Raw genomic sequence first — 12,500 nt, 5'->3', positions numbered from 1 at the left:
CTGGCCTGCCTCTTCTGAACAGCTGCAGCAGTCCTGTTGGCCTCGCACAACTTGGCGCCTTTGTGCACAGCAGCACGCCATTTGTCACGGTCCACTGCAGATTCCTCCCAGGAGTCAGGGTTGATATCAAACGCTTTCAGAGAGACTTTCAGAGTATCTCTGAAGCGCTTCTTCTGACCTCCGTGTGATCTCTTCCCTTGTTGCAGCTCGCCATAGAAGAGCCTTTTGGGCAGCCGATGGTCTGGCATGCGCGCCACGTGTCCAGCCCAGCGAAGCTGGGACTGCATCAGGATGGTGAAGATGCTGGGAAGGGTGGCTTTTGCGAGCACCTCTGTGTCTGGGGTCTTGTCTTGCCACTTGATGTTCAGTAGCTTCCCGAGGCATGTTGTGTGGAAGTGGTTCAGCTTCTTGGCATGTCGTTGGTACACTGTCCAAGTTTCGCAGGCGTACAGTAGTGTGGGGAGAACTACTGCTCTGTAGACCTTTAGCTTGGTCTCAAGACTAATGCCTCTTCTGTTCCAGACATTTGCACTGAGTCTACCAAAAGTTGCGCTTGCTCTTGCAATCCTGACGTTCACTTCATCGTCGATGGTCGCATTTCGTGACAGTGTGCTGCCAAGGTATGTGAACCGCTCCACCGCACTGAGTCTCTGACCGTTGACTGTGATGTTCGGCTCAACGTAGGGTTTCCCTGGGGCTGGCTGATGGAGAACTTCAGTTTTCCTCGTGCTGATGGTAAGGCCGAAGTTCCTGCTGGCAGTGGCAAACTTGTCAACGCTGAGTTGCATGTCAGCTTCAGATCCAGCGTTGAGGGCACAATCATCAGCAAACAAAAAGTCTCTGATGATGTCTGTCATTACCTTCGTTTTTGCTTGAAGCCTTCTGAGGTTAAACAACTTACCATCTGTTCGGTACTTTAGGCCAATTCCAACATCGCCATCTCTGAAGGCATCAGTAAGCATTGCAGAGAACATGAGGCTGAACAGCGTTGGAGCCAGGACGCAGCCTTGCTTGACACCATTTGTGACAGCAAAAGGAGCAGATGTTTCGCCTTTGTCCTGGACTCGAGCCTGCATGCCTTCATGGAATTGGCTGACCAAGGAAATAAATTTCCGAGGGCATCCGTACTTGGCCATGATCTTCCACAGTCCCTCTCTACTCACGGTGTCGAAGGCCTTAGTGAGGTCGACATAGGTGGAGAACAGATCAGCATTTTGCTCCTGACATTTCTCTTGCAGCTGCCTTGCAGCAAACACCATGTCGGTGGTTCCGCGCTCTTTCCGGAATCCACATTGGCTCTCAGGCAAATGACCTTGGTCAAGGTGTGCTGTGAGGCGGTTTAGTAGGATCCTGGCAAGTATCTTGCCACGGAGACTCCTATCAACACGTACAACACAAATAAAGATCGGAGACATGTTGTCGTCATGCATATCAAGATAATAAATTGATAGTTACTGACATCAGTATAAGAGCCAAGACGATAATCCGCATAACGATGACAATTACAATCATGATGAGGATAATCCTCATAAATAATCATTATCATTATTATCATAATTATTATCATAATCATTATCATCATTATCATAATCATCATTACCATTATTATTAGTAGCATTAGTATTAGTATTATTATCTTGGGGTTAGAAATCAGGAGGAAGTGGGGGTGGTATAACTTGTGGTGTGCTACATACACGAGCAGGAGAAAGGTCAAGGCCAGGCAAGAACGAGCCAGCCTGCCAGACAGATGGAGATAATGGGGACATTAACACGAAACAGAAGAAGTCCATCAGCAGGCGGACACACATAACACGGACACGGCACCAGCCACTTATATCACGTGCTAACTGATCCCTCCCTCCCCCATCCCCATTAAACCCATCATCCCCACCCCCTTCCTTCCTGATCCACCCCTTAATGCCGACATCACTCAAGGCCGGCATGATCAGCTCGTTGGGTTCATGCCGCGAATGTCAGGCATCTGCTGCCTCTTAAAAAAAAATCTATCTATTCAATTATCTAGTCTTTTATCTATCTTTTGTTTGTTTGTTTTTGTTGTTGTTGTTGTTTTGTTTTTTGTTTTTTTTGTTGACTCACTTGTGTAAACAAAGTGAGTCTATGTTTTAACCCGGTGTTCGGTTGTCTGTGTGTGTGTGTGTGTGTGTGTGTGTGTGTGTCCGTGTGTCTGTGTGTCCGTGGTAAACTTTAACATTGACATTTTCTCTGCAAATACTTTGTCAGTTGACACCAAATTTGGCATAAAAATAGGAAAAATTCATTCAGTTCTTTCCAGTCATCTTGTTTAAAACAATATTGCACCTCTGGGATGGACACAAAAAAATAAAAAAAAGAAAGCTAATTATATGCAGACTGCATTTACTGTTATATTTATATTTTTTGTATTCTCTAAACTTGGCACTTTGACCTCTTATTCTGACACAACAACAAGAGCAGTCATTATTATCATTTTTTGTTCAAACAGGAACTTCTTTTGCTAAGCATGGACGTTTTATTTCTTTTGCAAACGTTTTGGTGCAGATAGTAAAAAAGGGAAATTACTCTGTAATTAATGCTAGGGGACTTAATTTATCACAAGTGAGTCTTGAAAGCCTTGCCTCTCTTGTTTTTTGGGTTTGTTTTTTTTGTTTTGTTGTTTACAGTTCATGTGGTGTAATGTACACACTTCTATGATCAGTCAGCACGCTCAGATCTATCCTTGAAACTGACACTGACGCTGAATTGACATCCCTCAGAGGGAAAGATTGTTACACTATTTTCAACAGACCGTGGAGGAGGAGGAGGAGGAATCTTGTTTAATGTCCCGTCACATGCATCGGTGATTGAAGACATTTTGTTAAAGTATTTATGAATACACTGAGTATTATCGGTTAGAAGGGGTGGCAGATGTGAATGAATGGAAGGTTGGGGGAAACTGGGCAAATGAGGGTGAGATGAGGGTGAAATTTGAAAAAAAAAAAAAAAAAAAATTTTTTACAGGAAACTACTTAAAGGACTTCGTAAAAGAGAAGTCGTTAAACTGATAAGCGAAACAACTGATAATGAATTTAAAAAAGTCAAAAACAACGTTCTCAGTCACTTGTGAAGACACAGTTTCATGCAAGTTCATATAGCTTCATCAAGCTACAGTCAAAAATTACATGCTTAATTGTCAGGCTACTAAAGCATACGCACTTGACATTAGAACAATACTTGGTCCGTAATGAATCTGATAACAGTCTGAGAGCAAAACTCAGAATTGGTCTGCGAATCGGACCAAAGTCTGAGAGAGTCAACTGACTGTTGAATTATCGACGAGTTTTAGACTTGAATTCAACCACCTTCAGCAGACCGTTCACAGGTACGCCTGCAGGGACACAGTACTCGCCGTGTCTTCCAAGTCTTAATTTATCTAAATGATTCTTTACAAACCTAATTACGTTCCCATGATACAGATACGGCTTCCTAAAGAGACCGTATTGAAAATTCCTACGGACAAAATTTGAAACCTCTCACTGGTTTGAATGTAACTGTCCCATTCTTGCCATCTGCAATGTATAATTCTTTGCTTGTATACTTTGATAAAGTATGACACAGATTCTTCATCCTGGTTATGCAAAACAACAACAACAAAACACAAAACAAACAAACAAAAAACACACAAAAAACAACTTATCCGTGTGCTTTCAAGTGTATATTCTCAATGTATATTTTATATACATTAATCTATGTTTCTCCATTTGAGTTAATTTTAACCAAAACATGATGCAGCGCACACTAGAGTTTGAATATATGGGATATCTATGCAGTTCACCATAAGCAAATATTTCCGTGTGCGGGAGTTCTACACCTAACAACTTCTTCAAACCCGCCAAATTATGTACTTTTTCAACATCATACGCTTCGTTATCCAAACCTCAAACCACATTTTTTGGATCCACAAGCTGTGTGGCTGAACTTGAGCATCAAAAAACAGGCAAGTATGGCTTTCTCTTTCGAAACTGACTGGGCGATTAAACTGAATCATTAAAATAATCATCAATCTTCCGTATTGTTACCCGCCATATCGTTTGAAGGGAGGGAGAGAGAGAGAGAGAGAGAGAGAGAGAGAGAGAGAGAGAGACACACACACACACACACACACACACACACACACACAGAGAGACAGAGAAGAGACAGAGACAGAGGCCGGGGAGAGAGAGAGAGAGAGAGAGAGAGTGAGTGGGTGGGGGGTGTCATGGAGGGAGAGGGGGGATCTGAGGTAGGTAACTGTGCAGAACGACTGATTATTCTTCAATCACAGTGTTAAAAAAAATTTCTAACGAAAGAAAAAGCATCAGTTCTTTTTTTTTTGGGGGGGGAGGGGGGGGTATTTAGCGAGACAAAACTAGAACAATTCCCAAGTGTGAAGCATTCACCCGACACATGCTGAATACAGCAGGGGAGGCAATCGCTGAAGAACCTTGGATACTTATCTCCCGGTCCATTTTATGTCCCTTGTCAAGATTTAGGCTCTGTGGGGGGAAATATGTACTGCAGAAGAGTGATATCGGCAACGTTTGTAGGTTTTTACCTATCCTTTCTGTTCATATACTTATCTGTATATTGTTTCACATATACCATGTCTCATCAGTGCTATGAATTATACGCACACTTCTATTTCCAACACATTTTCCCCCCAACTGAACATTTCTGCCGGGACTACGTGCAAATAAAACATGAAATCAGTAATATTTGTGACACCCAGTCCCCGATCTTTTCAGTCATACATGTAAATAACAATCAATTTAAGATCTTGCTTTGTATAAAAGTAACAAATAGTCTCCGATTTTTATTACACAATCTAACAGGAACCGGTCTTCCAGTCCGCGTACAGTACACGTTAATACAAAGTAAGGAGGAAGGTGGCAGAATGGTTAAGACGCTCAGCTGCCAATACAGAGAGTCCGTGAGGGTGTGGGTTCGAATCCCGCTCTCGCCCTTTCTCCTAAGTTTGACTGGAAAATCAAACTGAGCGTCTAGTCTTTCGGATGAGACGATAAACCGAGGTCCCGTGTGCAGCACGCACTTGGCGCACTGAAAAAGAACCCATGGCAACGAGAGTGTTGTCCTCTGGCGAAATTACGTAAAATGAAATCCACTTTCATAGGTACACAAATATGTAAGCATGCACTCAAGGCCTGACTAAGCGCGTTGGGTTATGCTGCTGGTCAGGCATCTGCTCAACAGATGCGGTGTAGCGTGTATGGATTTGTCCGAACGCAGTGACGCCTCCTTGAGAAAGTGAAAGTGAAACAGACAAAGTAACACAGTCCTCTACCTTGTCACACATGGACCTATGAATGAATTAAGAATTTCCTTCCAATTTTGTTTACTAAAAACAGAAGCCAACTTCCACCACACGATATATGAAAATAACAACATATCTCTACGTCTGTTACATTTGATTAAGTCTCTCTCTCTCATCTTATCATACAGCCAAATATTGAAATAGCATCAGATCTTCAATCGCATTAAAAAAAAAAAAAAAAAAAACAAGAGAGGCAAGGCCTTCAAGACTCACTTGTGATACACTTAAAAAAAAATCTAATCGTTAAAATGTGTTCTGTATTTGTTATTATAAAGCTTCGCGTTTAAAAAAAAAGAAAAAGAAAAAAAAAAAAGAAGTCCTAACCAGATTAAAGCAAAATTAAGTCGCCTAGCATTAATTACAGAGTAATTTCCCTTCTTTACTATCTGCACCAAAACGTTTGCAAAATAAATAAAACTTCCATGCTGAGCAAAAGAAGTTCCTGTTTGAACAAAAATGATAATAATGACTGCTCTTGTTGTTGGGTCAGAATAACAGATCAAAGTGCCAAGTTTTGAGAATACAAAAAATATAAATATAACAGTAAATGCAGTTTGCATATAATTAGGCTTCATTTTGTGTGTGTCTGTGTGTGTGCCCATCCCAGAGGCGCAGTATTGTTTTAAACAAGATGACTGGAAAGAAATGAATTTTTCCTATTTTTATGCCAAATTTGGTGTCAACTGACAAAGTATTTGCAGAGAAAATGTCAATGTTAAAGTTTACCACGGACACACAGACACACACACACACACACACACACACACACACACACACAGACAACCGAACACCGGGTTAAAACATAGACTCACTTTGTTTACACAAGTGAGTCAAAAATGCAAATGACTTTCAGTCTCCGATTTTATTACTGGCGTAAATGGCAACAGCTTTCCGATAATTTTTTTTTTCATGCATGAGTGGACAGGCTTATGTCCATAATGCCCTATGACATGTAGGACAGCAAAAGAGTTCATGAGTGGAGCAGGGTGGGCCAGTGGTAACTGAAGCGACGAATGTCCATGAGTTCGAGTCCCATAAACTGACCGGGGGTGGGGGCTAGGGGTGGATGTGGGGGGGTTCACTTCCTCGTTCGGCACAAAACTTTTGAGTGACACCCTAGCTACTACGTTTTTCGCGTGAGATGATATCCCGCTGAGGTTCCGTGTGCAGCATGCGCTTACTGGGCAGCACACGTGAAAGAACCAAGTACTGAGAAGCAACAAAAGAGTTGTCCCCGGAAAACAAAAGGTATGCAGAAAAATCCATTTTGATAGACAAGGAGGAGGACTGAGAAAAAAGGAGAGAGTGCAAGGAGAGGGAGAGGAAGGAGAGGAAAATGAAGGAGAGAAAGGAGAGGGAGAGGAAGGAGGAGAGAAAGGGGAGGGAGAGGGAGAGGAAGGAGAGGGAGAGGAAGGAGAGAAAGGAGAGGGAGAGGGAGAGGAAGGAGAGGAAAAGGAAGGAGAGAAAGGAGAGGGAGAGGAAGAGAAGAAGAGGAAGGAGAAGGAGAGAAAGGAAAGGGAGAGGAAAAGGAAGGAGAGAAAGGAGAGGGAGAGGAAGAGAAGAAGAGGAAGGAGAAGGAGAGGAAGAACAGGAAGAGGAGGAAGTAGTAGTAGTAGTAGTAGTAGCAGCAGCAGCAGTAGCAGCAGTAGTAGTAGTAGTTGCAGCAGCAGTAGCAGCAGCAGCAGCAGCACCAGTAGCAGCAGCAGCAGCAGCAGCAGCAGTAGTTGTAGGAGCAGGGTCAAATTCAGTGACTAAGCAGTGAAGCCTGACAGAAAACAAACCCACTTGACGGGTAGCTCCATACTGTGGCGGAGACAGGCTCTCCAGGGCAGAGCAGCCAGAAGTTTTCTAACAGTATTCAGTGTGAGTTTCAGCGGACATAATTATGACATGGTTCTTGTAGTTATAGTACAGCCGACCGCACAGGGCTAGCCAGAACTGCTTAAAAAACAAAACAACAACAACAAAAAACAAACAAAAAACACACCAAATAACAAAAAAACAACAAAAAAAACAAAAACCGCGGTAAACACAAAATTCACCCTAAAACAAAATACAGAACTAAATGTCATACGACCTCTCAACTGTCGTCATTTCAAGAACGCGGCTTACATTACATGGAAAAACAAATTAAACCCCCACAAAACACAGAACAGTATCAGTATCAATATCAGTGGCTCAAGGAGGCGTCACTGCGTTCGGACAAATCCATATACGCTACACCACATCTGCCAAGCAGATGCCTGACCAGCAGCGTAACCCAACGCGCTTAGTCAGGCCTTGAGAAAAAATAGAGAAAAAAGAAAAAAAAAGAGATAAATGAATATCAAAAACAAAGATATAAAAAAAAAAGAGAAAAAGGAAAAGATAATGTAATAACAATATAATAACAACAACAACAATAATAATAAATAAAATAAAAAGACAATAATGATAATAAATAAACAAATAAGCAAATAAATGTAAAACATACAGCCTACACACACACACACACACACACACACACACACACACACACACACAGAGCTCTCTTGCCACATGTGTACACTTACACACTCGCGCACTGCACGCATGCACGCACACAAACACACATGCGCGCGCGCGCGCGCGCACACACACACACACACACAAATACAGGCTGCAAATGATTGGCCACAAGAGGGGTGGGAAACGATCTCTGGTGCCAAGAACGTGGCGTCTAGCGTGTTGCTTAGTCTACTGTATTTGGAAAAGCCCACAGAGACTCTGTTCCGTTCTGAAGAAATTTGCGCAATGTTGGTTTGGAAATGATGTCAATAGTCGTTTGATTTGCAAAGCATCGTGCTCTACCTTTCATGCTAGACGCTCTTTGAGTCGATCGATGGTGTGATGGCTTTGTACCTGTTCTTTTTGGTATTCTTTGACTTTTCTGAGGATTCCGATTTTCCAAGATGTTGACCGCTCGTTGTTGTTGCGTTACCAGCAAGTCTGCCGGCTCGCTCATTTCCCGGGCAGTATGGCCATGTAAGTTTTTGAATCTGGAAGTTGCGCATTGCCTCATGCCACTCTGGGCTTCCCATTCCACTTTCAATTTTCTGTATGAGGTTCATTGAGTCCGTTAGAATCGTGGCATGTTGGTTTCCAGGCATACGGATAGATGATAGCCACCGGAGAGCATGTGTCACAGCTTCAACTTCCATCGTTAGGCTGGAGGTTGTGACTTTGTAGGCAGCATTCTCTTCACTAATTGTTTTCCCGTTTTGTTTCGCACTGAATCCCCAACCGGACTGGTCTTTGGTGACTGAGCCATCTGTGTATATGATGATGTCCTCTTCTTTACTGTTTTCTTCTATGAGTAGCTTCACGTTTGCCTCAGTTTTGCCCGCTGGCCATTCCCGACAATGTCTTCCTAGAGTGGGTGAAATGGCTGTGTTGAATAGATGATTGAGATTTTCGGGGTTTTCCTCCCATTCAGAACAAAACCATGAAACAACAAACCCTCAAAACAAAAACACAAAACGAAAGGTCTGTCACACACGACCCTTCACACCCCAACCCCCTACTTACGTCGTTTCAGTGACGCGGCCTGCAGGATGGCGGTAACGACGTCACAGTGACGCGACAGTCGGGCCACGCGCCGGTCGCGTCGCTTCAGCTGCCGCACGAGACGCAGCGACATCTGCGTCACGCTGCGCTGCAAGTCCTGCACCAAGGGCCGCAACTCCTCCCTGCCTGCCAGCAGAAAATGGTAGTGGTTGTGAAGAAGAAGAAGATGATGATGATAAGAACATCATCATCATTAACAAAAAAACAACAACACTAAACATCATCATCATCATTATCACAACAACAATATCAATAATATAATAATGACGATGATGTTAATAATAACAATACTAATACTAATACTAATGCTAATAATAATGATGATGATGATGATGATGATTATGATAAGAACATCATCATCATAAACAAAAAAAACAACACTAAACATCATCATCATCATTATCACAACAACAATATCAATAATAATGACGATGATGTTAATAATAACAATACTAATACTAATACTACTAATAATGATGATGATGATGATGATGATGATGATGATGATGATACAAATGAGTCATGTTCATACAACAACAACACAACTCCTTCTACAACCCATATCGCATCATTTTGCACAATACAACTCAGTGCACTGTACACATTCTACTCACACAATTTATGCACAAACACCATACACAAACTAACCATCCAGAGAGAGAGATACAGAGAGAGAAAGAGACTCAAACACGCACGCACACACACACACACGAGCGCGCGCGCGCACACACAGTGTACAGGCACGCACACACGCACTCAAACACACGAACGACTGAACTCAAGAAATTGTTATCGAAAATCACTGAATCCTATTATTTGCTCGTTGTCTTCAGGTCCATTATCTGTTTCCCGGAAGAAAATTAATAAACTCTGAAGGCTTGTCAGTTACGATGACGTCGAATACAATGATGATGATGATGTTGATACTGATGATAGTGACTATAATAATAACAATAACTATGATGACTGAGGAGGAGAAGGATGGTGGTAATCAAGTGTTACTCGTGACTAACCCCCCACCCTCCCTCCAACTCTGGTAACTAATCTCATCCGGATCACACACACACACACACACACACACACACACACACACACACACACACACACTCATACAAACAACACACGCGCGCGCGCACACACACACACACACACACACACACACACACACACACACACACAAGTACGCCACACAAACCTCTCAAAGAAATACATTCACACGCAGAAAGAGGGAGGGAGAGAGAGAGAGAGAGAGAGAGACAGACAGACAGACAGAGAGACAAAGCGAAAGACAGGGACAGAGACAGAGACAGAGAGACACAAAGAGAGACAGAGACAGACAGACAGACAAAACACAGAGACAGAAAGACCGGAAGAGATGAAGAGACAGAAAAGAGACCGAGAGATGAACAACGCCAAAGGGAAGTAACTGCACAAATGCTTGTACTCTGCCAACGAGAGACTCGTTAGTGTCCCTTCGTTTACTGTCGGGTGCAACATGGGCGGCACGTGGTCGAATGACATTTTTTGTGATGCACACGTCTTCACCTCCACCTCCTTCCCACATCCTCCACACACACACAGATAGAGAGAGAGAGAGTGTGTGTGTGTGTGTGTGTGTGTGTGTGTGTGTGTGTGTGTGTGTGTGTGTGTGTGCGTGCGCGTGTGTGCGCGCGCGCGCCTTACAATGCAGGAATATCAATGCACAAAGTGGAGGGGGGGAAGATAATGTGTATATATATACTCGCTCTCTCTCTTTCACTGTGTGTGTGTGTGTGTGTGTGTGTGTGTGTGTGTGTGTGTGTGTGCGCCTCAGTTACAGTTCACGAATGTTAATGCACAAAGTGGAGGGGGAAGATAATGTATTCATACTCTCTCTCCCTCCCCCCTCTCTCTCTGTTTCATTCCCTGTGTCCCACTCATTGTCACTGTCTCTCTTACTCTTTCTCTCTCTGTATTACACACACTCTCTCTCAACATGCCTAAAATCTTAGCCACGCTTAAAATATTAATCCTTAATCTGAGCTCTCTACCCCCCTCTCTGTCTGTCTCACCCTCTCTCTCTTTCTCTCTGTGTATCACACTCTCTCTCAACATGCCGAAAATCTTACCAATGCTTAAAATATGAATCCTTGAATAAAGATGTTTTGAGTTCTGATCTGTCTGTCTGTCTGTCTGTGTATCAAGTCTCTCTCAACATGCCCTCTCTCTCTCCCTCTCTCTGTCTGTCTGTCTTCCCCTCTCCCTCTCTCTAACACGTACACTCTCTCAATATGCCATTAGCTATGCCTAAAATCTTAATCCTTGAATAAAAAACGTCTATAGTTCATCTCTCTCTCTCTCTCTCTCTCTTGAATAAAAAACGTCTAGAGTTCATCTCTGTCTGTCTGTCTGTCTCCCTCTCTCTCTATCACACACACTCTCTCAACATGCCATTAGCCATGCCTAAAATCGTAATCATTGAATAATAATTTTTTTTTTTTTTTAAACCGTCTGGAGTTCACCTCTCTCTCTCTCTTTCTCCACCACCTGTTCTGATGACTTATGAACATTAAAACCATCTGGAGTCTGGATCCCCCCCCTAACCCCCCAGCTCTCAGTGTTCCCCCTCCCCTTTTAAAGTCTCTTTTACTGTTTAAAAAAAATCTCCAAAGCAGTGTACACTTACGTCATTAATTTACGTCACAAAGTTCCAGTTTCTGTCTGAAATGTTTTAAATGCTTTACGTAATGACTCCTGGCTATCGACAGAACTATAACTGACAAACTGTGATATCGCAGTATGCACTTACGTCATGATTTTTTTGGTGTGTGTGGGTTTTTTTTATGTTGCAAAGTTACGTTTCAATTTCTGTCTGAATAGTTTTAAATGGCTTACGTAATGGCTCTCACTATTGACTGAGACTATAACTGACAAACTGTTACGTGAGAGTCTGATGATTTATGAACATTAAAACCATCTGGAGTCTGGATTCCCAACCTACCCCCCCCCCCCCCCGCCCCCCAAGCTCTCAGTGTTCCCCTCCCCTCTCCCCTTTTAAAGTCTCTTTTATTGTTTAAAAAAATCTCCAAAGCAGTGTACACTTACGTCATTCATTTACGTCACAAAGTTCCAGTTTCTGTCCGAAATGTTTTAAATGCTTTTCGTAAAGACTCCCGACTATCGACAGAACTATAACTGACACACTGTGATATCACAGTATGCACTTACGTCATGATTTTGTTGGTGTGTGTGTGTGTTTTTCTGTTGCAAAGTTTCGTTTCAATTTCTGTCTGAATAGTTTTAAATGGCTTACGTAATGGCTCTCGCTATCGACTGAGACTATAACTGACAAACTGTTACGTGAGAGTCTGATGATTTATGAACATTAAAACCATCTGGAGTCTGGATCCCCCCCCCCCCCCCCCCCAAGCTCTCAGTGTTCCCCTCTCCTCTCCCCTTTTAAAGTCTCTTTTATTGTTTAAAAAAAATCTCCAAAGCAGTGTACACTTACGTCATTCATTTACGTCACAAAGTTCCAGTTTCTGTCCGAAATGTTTTAAATGCTTTACGTAATGACTCTTGACTATCG

The 12,500-nt window shown here is 42.7% G+C and overlaps 1 protein-coding gene across 1 annotated transcript in view; it reads right to left on the bottom strand.

Moving 5' to 3' along the window:
• The window catches only part of LOC143299380 (TBC1 domain family member 30-like), a 153,996-nt gene that overhangs the window by 88,533 nt on the left and 52,963 nt on the right, over positions 1-12,500 (bottom strand). The window contains exon 2 of the mRNA XM_076612551.1: positions 8,894-9,058. Within this exon, the coding sequence (XP_076468666.1) occupies positions 8,894-9,058 (165 nt within the window). The remainder of the gene's footprint in view (positions 1-8,893; positions 9,059-12,500) is intronic.

Source organism: Babylonia areolata, chromosome 25 (genome assembly GCF_041734735.1).
Source record: "Babylonia areolata isolate BAREFJ2019XMU chromosome 25, ASM4173473v1, whole genome shotgun sequence".
Taxonomy (NCBI): Eukaryota; Metazoa; Mollusca; class Gastropoda; order Neogastropoda; family Buccinidae; genus Babylonia; species Babylonia areolata.
This window is presented reverse-complemented; position numbering and strand designations above follow the sequence as displayed.